We start from the raw sequence: 7336 nt of genomic DNA on the forward strand, positions 1-7336 counted from the left end.
TCAGAATGGCAGGTAGTGACTAGTGGGGTACCGCAAGGTTCAGTGCTGGGACCTCAGCTATTTACAATATACATTAATGATTTAGATGAAGGAATTGAATGTAATCTCTCCAAGTTTGCAGATGACACTAACCTGGGTGGCAGCGTGAGCTGTGAGGATGCGAAGAGGCTGCAGGGTGGCGTGGATGGGTTGCATGAGTGGGCAAATGCATGGCAGATGCAGTATGATGTAGATAAATGTGAGGTTATCCACTTTGGTGGCAAAAACATGAAAGCAGAATATTATCTGAATGGTGACAGATTAGGAAAAGGGGAGGTGCATCGAGATCTGGGTGTCATGGTACATGCAGTTGGCATGCAGGTACAGCAGGCAGTGAAGAAGGCAAATGACATGTTGGCCTTCATAGCGAGAGGATTTGAGTGTAGCAGGGAAGTCTTACTGCAGTTGTACAGGGCCTTGGTGAGGCCACACCTTGAATATTGTGTACAGTTTTGGTCTCCTAATCTGAGGATGGACATTCTTGCTATTGAGGGAGTGCAGCGAAGGTTCACCAGACTGATTCCTGGGATGGCAGGACTGACATATGAAGAAAGACTAGATCGACTAGGCTTATATTCATTGTGACGGGATTGGATGGGTTAGATGCAGGAAGAATGTTCCGGATGTTGGGGAAGTCCAGAACCAGGTGTCACAGTCTAAGGATAAGGGGTAAGCCAATTAAGACTGAGATGAGGAGAAACTTCTTCACTCAGAGAATTGTGAACCTGTGGAATTCTCTACACAGAAAGTTGTTCAGGCCAGTTCGTTAGATATATTCAACAGGGAGTTAGATGTGGCTCTTACAGCTAAAGGGATCAAGGGGTATGGGGAGAAAGCATTGAATGGTGGTGCAGGCTCGAAGGGCCGAATGGCCTACTTCTGCACCTATTTTCTATGTTTCTATAATGAGCAAAAATCTGGCAGATGGACCATAATGTTGTAAAATGTCAGGTTATCCCCTTTGGTAGGAAAAAGAAAAAACAAAATTATTTAAATGGGGACTATTGCAAAATGCTGTAGTACAGAGGGATCTGGAGGTTCTTGTACATGAAACTCAAAAAGTTAGCATGCAAGTACAGCAAGTAATCAGGAAGGCAAATGTAATGCTGGCCTTTATTGCAAGGAGGATGGAGTATGATAGTAGGGAAGACCTGCTACACCTGTACAGGGCATTGGTAAAACCAAACCTGGAGTACTGCACACAGTTTTGGTCTGGACTTGTCTCTATTCCCATGCCGAGGGGATTGCTGCACCAGACGGGAGGGGCAACATTTGGGGACACGGATTCCCCACCAATTCCCATTCCCCTTCTTTCGGATAATGGAGGGGCCACTGTGTGTAATGTGCAAGTCAGGAAGAATTGTCAGTAAGCTCTTTCTAATTGGACATGTTATTCAGTAGAAACTTTCAAACACTATTGCCGATTTTGTACCAAGGATCAATTTAGGATTAAAGTAAATTTTATTGCAAACTAACTTTCTGTTGAGAGTTGCTGAATTAAGGGGAACGATAACACACAGCGTTTCTTAAATGGACACTGCAGCCCCGAGAACACAATCAGTAATGTATCCAGAATATTAAAGTCCAGCCCAGTTATAGGGTCATTAACATCAGCAGAAACAAACCCCAACTGTCAGAATGTACATAATTCAGTCGGGATGTGATTAACAGCAGCAATAACAGCAGATTCCAACTCCTGCAGTCACTTGTGAACTCGCTGGTGTGTCAGCAGGTGGGATGAACAAGTGAATCCCTTCCCACACTCAGAGCAGGTGAATGGCCTCTCCCCAGTGTGAACTCGCTGGTGTCTCAGCAGATCGGATGAACAAGTGAATCCCTTCCCACACTCAGAGCAGGTGAACGGCCTCTCCCCAGTGCGAACTCGCTGGTGTCTCAGCAGGCCAGATGACCGAGTGAACCCCTTCCCACACTCAGAGCAGGTAAACGGCCTGTCGCCAGTGTGAACACGCATGTGTATCAGCAGGGTGGATGACCGAGTGAATCGCTTCCTACACTCAGAGCAGGTGAATGGCCTCTCCCCAGTGTGAACTCGCTGGTGTATCAGCAGGTTGGATGACCGAGTGAATCCTTCCCCACACTTTGAGCAGGTGAATGGCCTCTCCCCAGTGTGAGCTCGCTGGTGTGTCAGCAGGGTGGATGATCGGGTGAATCCCTTCCCACACTCAGAGCAGGTGAACGACCTCTCCCCAGTGTGAACTCGCTGGTGTCTCAGCAGGTCGGCTGAACATGTGAATCCCTTCCCACACTCTGAGCAGGCGAATGGCCTCTCCCCAGTATGAACTCGCTGGTGTGTCAGCAGGTTGGATGAATAAGTGAATCCCTTCCCACACTCAGAGCAGGTGAACCGACTCTCCCCGGTGTGAACTCTCCGGTGAGCTACAAGTTGGGATGACCCAGTGAATCCCTTCCCACACTCGGAGCAGGTGAACGGCCTCTCCCCAGTGTGACTGCGTTGATGAATTTCCAGCTGAGACGGTGATCTGAATACCTTCCCACAGTCACCACATTTCCACGGTTTCTCCATGGTGCGGGTATCCTTGTGACTCTCCACGTTGGACGATGGGTTGAAGCCTCGCCCAGAACACGTTTACAGTTTCTTCGCGCTGTGAATGGTACGATGATTTTTCAGGCTGTTTAATTGGTTAAAGCTCTTTCCACAGGCAGTGCACTGGAACACTCACTCGGGTGTGTGTGTCTCGATGCTTTTCCAGTCACACTGATGTTTGAAATCTTTTCCAACAGACAGAACAGACAAACATTTCTCTTTCCACTTTCAAAGGCCGATGATATTCAGGTCCTGATGAATCGATTGACTCTGTCAGATCTTGACGTGATGTTTGGCTTGTGTTTCCTGTCTGAAAATCTCCCCTTCTAATATTCTGTAAAAGGAGATAACAAAACTCATCGCTGTCAGTACAAGACAGAAATTCAGAATAGACACATCTAGTTTCCATGGAACATTCTTTCCTCTCGTTCTTCCAAAGCTGTAAATCCCTATCCCACACATTGTCCCTCCTGCTGTGCTGAAATTGAAACCCATCGCACATTTCGAGACTGTTTCTCCTCCACTCCCAGTTTTCACCACCAATTCTGGCTGGGTTCAGTTCTACACTCACTGGTTCCCCTCCCTCTCCACCCCTGAAGGTGCTGACTCTGGCTGGGCCCAGTTCCACATTCAATGGTTTCCCTCCCTCTCTTCCCCTAAAACTGCTGACTCTGGCTTTGAGGAACAGGGTGAATGAAGGGGAACCAGTGGATGTGGTGTATTTGGACTTCCAGAAGGTATTTGACAAGGTGCCACATAAAAGGTTACCGCACAAGATAAAAGTTCACGGGGTTGGGGCTAATATATTCGCATTAATAGAGGATTGGCTAACTAACAGAAAACAGAGAGTCGGGATAAATTCTCGGGTTGACAATCAGTAACTAGTGGGGTGCTGCAGGAATCAGTGTTGGGACCCCAACTATTTACAATCTAGATTAATGAATTGGATGAAGGGATCGAGTGCAATGTTGCCAAGATGGGAGGAAATGTACTGTGCGAGGACACAAAAAACCTGCAAAACGACATAGACAGGCTAAGTGAGTGGGCAAAAATTTGGCAGATGGAGTATAATGTTGGAAAGTGTGAGGTTATGCAGTTTGGCAGAAAAAAATTTGAAGAGCGTGTTAATATTTAAATGGAGAAAAATTTGCAGTACAGCAGGATTGGGGAGTCCTGCTGCATGAAACACAAAAGGTAAGTATGCAGGTACAGTAACTAAACAGGAAGGCCAATGGAATCTTGGCCTTTGTTGCAAAGGGGATGTTGTATAAAAGCAGGAATGTCTTGCTACAGTTATGCGGGGTATTGGTGAGGCCACACCTAGAATACTGCGTACAGTTTTAGTTTCCATATCTAAGAAAGGAGATACTTGCTTTGGAGGCAGTTCAGAGAAGGTTCACAAGGTTGATTCCGGAGATGAGGGGGTTGACTTATGAAGAAAGGTTGAGTAGGTTGGGCCTCTACTCATTGGAATTCAGACGAATGAGAGGTGATTTTATCGAAACGTCTAAGATTATGAGGGAGCTTGAGAAGGTGGATGCAGAGAGTGTGTTTCCACTGATAGGGGAGACTAGAACTAGAGGGCATAATCTTAGAATAAGGGGCCGTCCATTTAAAACTGAGATGAGGAGGAATATCTTCCCTCAAAGGGTTGTAAATCTGTGCAATTTGCTGCCTCAGAGAGCTGTGGAAGCTGGCTCATTGAATAAGTTTAAGACAGAGATAGACAATTTCTCAACCAATAAGTGAATAGGGGGTTAGGGGGAGCAGACAGAGAAGTGGACCTGAGTCCATGATCGGCTCAACCATGATCGTATTAAATGGTGGAGCAGACTCGAGGGGCCGTATGGCCTACTCCTGCTAGTATTTCTTTTGTTCTTATGCTAACTCTGGCTGGGTTCAGTTCTACACTCACTGGTTCCCCTCCCTCCCCTCCCTGATGGTGCTGACTCTGGCTGGGTTCAGTTCTACACTCACTGGTTCCCCAGCCTCTGCTTCCTTGATGGTGCTGACTCTGGCTGGGTTCAGTTCTACACTCACTGGTTCCCCAGCCTCTGCTTCCTTGATGGTGCAGACACTGGCTGGGTTCAGTTCTTCAATCTCACGTTCCCCACCCTCTGCTCCCTTAAAGGTGCTGACTGTGGCTAGATTCAGTTCTGCACTCAATGGTTCCCCTCCCTATGCTCTTCTGAATGAGCTGGATCTGGCCAAGTTCACTTCTACACTCACCTGTTCCCCTCCCTCTCCCTCCCTTGATGGTGCTGACTCTGGCTGGGTTCAGTTCTTCAATCACACGTTCCTTTCTCTCTCCGCCCCTGAAGGTTCTGACTCTGGCTGGGTTCAGTTCTACACTCAATGGTTCCCCTCTCTCTCCTCCCCTGATGGTGCTGACTCTGGCTGGGTTCAGTTCTACAATAACTGGTTCCCTCTCTCTCTCCTCCTCTGAAGTGTTGGCTATTTTAGATCTGGTCCTGTGTAATGAGATAGAATTAATAAACAATCTCCGAATAAAGGAGCCCCTTGGAATGAGTGATCATAGCATGGTTGAATTTCAAATTCAGATGGAGAGCAAGAAATTTGGATCTCAAACCAGCGTTCTAAGCTTAAATGATGGAGACTACATAGGTATGAGGGCAGATTGGGCAAAAGTGGACTGGGAAAATAGATTAAAGTGTAGGACGGTTAAAGTGTAGGGCCAAATTACAGCAAATTTCTAAAGGGGCAAAGTGTGTTCAAAACACAAGCCTGAAGGCTCTGTGCCTCAATGCGAAGAGTATTCGGAATAAGGTGGATGAATTAACTGCACAGATAGCTGTTAACCGATATGATGTTATTGGCATCACGGAGACATGGCTCCAGGGTGACCAAAGCTGGGAACTCACCATCCAGGGGTATTCAACATTCAGGAAGAATAGACAGAATGGAAAAGGGGGTGGGGTGTGTGGCGTTGCTGGTTAAAGAGAAAATTAACGCAACAGTAATGAAGGACATTAGCTTGGATGATGTGGAATCAGAATGGATGGAGCTACGGAATACCAAAGGGCAGAAAACACTAGTGGGATTATGTACAGACCACCAAACAGTAGTAGTGAGGTTGGGGGCAGCATCAAATAAGAAATTAGGGATGCGTGCAATAAAGGTACAGCAGTTATCATGGGTGATTTTAATCTATATATTGATTGGGCTAACCAAACTGGTAGCAATGCGGTGGAGGAGGATTTCCTGGTGTGTATTAGGGATGGTTTTCACGACCAATATGTTGAGGAATCAACTAGAGGGCTGGCCAGCCTAGACTGGGTGATGTGTAATGAGAGAGGACTAATTAGCAATCTTGTTGTGCGAGGCCCCTTGGGGATGAGTGACCATAATATGGTAGAATTCTTTATTAAGATGGAGAGTTACACATAATTAAGGTGAAGATAGGCACATTTTTGAGCGATAAGGGAGTAAAAGGCTATGGGGAGCGGACGGGGAATTGGAACCTAATCCATGATCGGATCAGCCATGATCTTCATGAATAGGGAGCAGGCTCAAGGGGACAAATGGCCTACACCTGCTCCTATTTCTTATGTTCGAGACAGTTTCCCCTCCACTCCCAGTTTTCACCACCGATTCTGGCTGGGCTCAGTTCTACACACACTGGTTCCCCCCCCTCTGAAGGTGCTGACTCTGTCTGGGTTCAGTTCTACACACACTGGTTCCCCTCCCCTGAAGGTGCTGACTCTGTCTGGGTTCAGTTCTACACACACTGGTTCCCCTCCCCTGAAGGTGCTGACTCTGGCTGGGTTCAGTTCCAGACACTGACATCATTCACATTGTTCCTGCACCAACATGGCCACGCATGCGCTTTGCTACTCACTGAATATAGATGGCAGACCGTTGAACCTGACTTCCTACACAAAAATGTCCGCCGTTAGCCTGGGCCTGTGGCCGGGAGAAAGCCCCGAAGCTGCAACCGCCGATATTCCGGTTATTATTTCGGGCTTCCGGCGGGCACCGGTTGTTTATGAAGCCTCCCCGGCTCCCCGCTGGTTCATTACTCCGCTCTGTACTGATGAAAAGGACACTTCTAATGACCCTACCCAAAACGTACTGCCTCCGCCATTACCCGCACCGTACATGCTCCAAAGCCCCTCCCCCCCAGGACCCGCGCCTGCGCACTGAGCTCCTGTTGTCTGGGTGCAGCACATTCTTCCCCGCGGGGCATGCTGGGTACATAAGACCATGAGAAATCGGAGCAGGAGTGGGCCACCCGGACCCCCGGGCCTGCTCCCCATTCAATAAGATCATGGCTGATCTCATCATAGAGTCAGCTCCACTTCCCTACCCGCTCCTCAGAGCCCTTTACTCCCTTATCGCTCAAAAATCTGTCCATCTCCGCCTTAAATATATTCAATGAACCAGCCTCCACTGCTCTCTGGGGCACAGAATTCCACAGATTTACAACCCTCTGAGAAAAGAAATTCCTCCTCATCTCAGTTTTAAATGGGCTGAGGAGAAAGGCTGCATTTGTGAATAGAAAAGGATTTACTGTGATTGCATTGGACACTGAAACATGTTCATTCTGGCAGCTCTTGTTCGTTTCTGATAATCTTAATAACCCCTATACCTGAACTGGAATTTGATACCCTTTATAAATGTTGAATAAATTATGTGTGTTTCAAACACAGTGTTTTCAATATTTGATTGCTCCGTGATCACAGGAGACCAATTGATGTTCCATTTTAGTGC

The 7336-nt window shown here is 47.3% G+C and overlaps 1 protein-coding gene across 1 annotated transcript; it reads right to left on the bottom strand.

Moving 5' to 3' along the window:
* Nucleotides 1-1520: 1520 nt before the first annotated feature.
* LOC139248879 (zinc finger protein 432-like) lies at nucleotides 1521-6707 on the bottom strand. The gene is made up of 2 exons (XM_070872228.1): nucleotides 6465-6707; nucleotides 1521-2939 (listed from the first exon to the last, which is right to left on the bottom strand). The coding sequence occupies exon 2, from the start codon at nucleotides 2582-2584 to the stop codon at nucleotides 1742-1744; it is 843 nt and encodes a 280-aa protein (XP_070728329.1). The 5' UTR covers nucleotides 2585-2939; nucleotides 6465-6707; the 3' UTR covers nucleotides 1521-1741.
* Nucleotides 6708-7336: the final 629 nt, after the last annotated feature.

Source organism: Pristiophorus japonicus, unplaced genomic scaffold (genome assembly GCF_044704955.1).
Source record: "Pristiophorus japonicus isolate sPriJap1 unplaced genomic scaffold, sPriJap1.hap1 HAP1_SCAFFOLD_298, whole genome shotgun sequence".
NCBI lineage: Eukaryota > Metazoa > Chordata > Chondrichthyes > Pristiophoridae > Pristiophorus > Pristiophorus japonicus.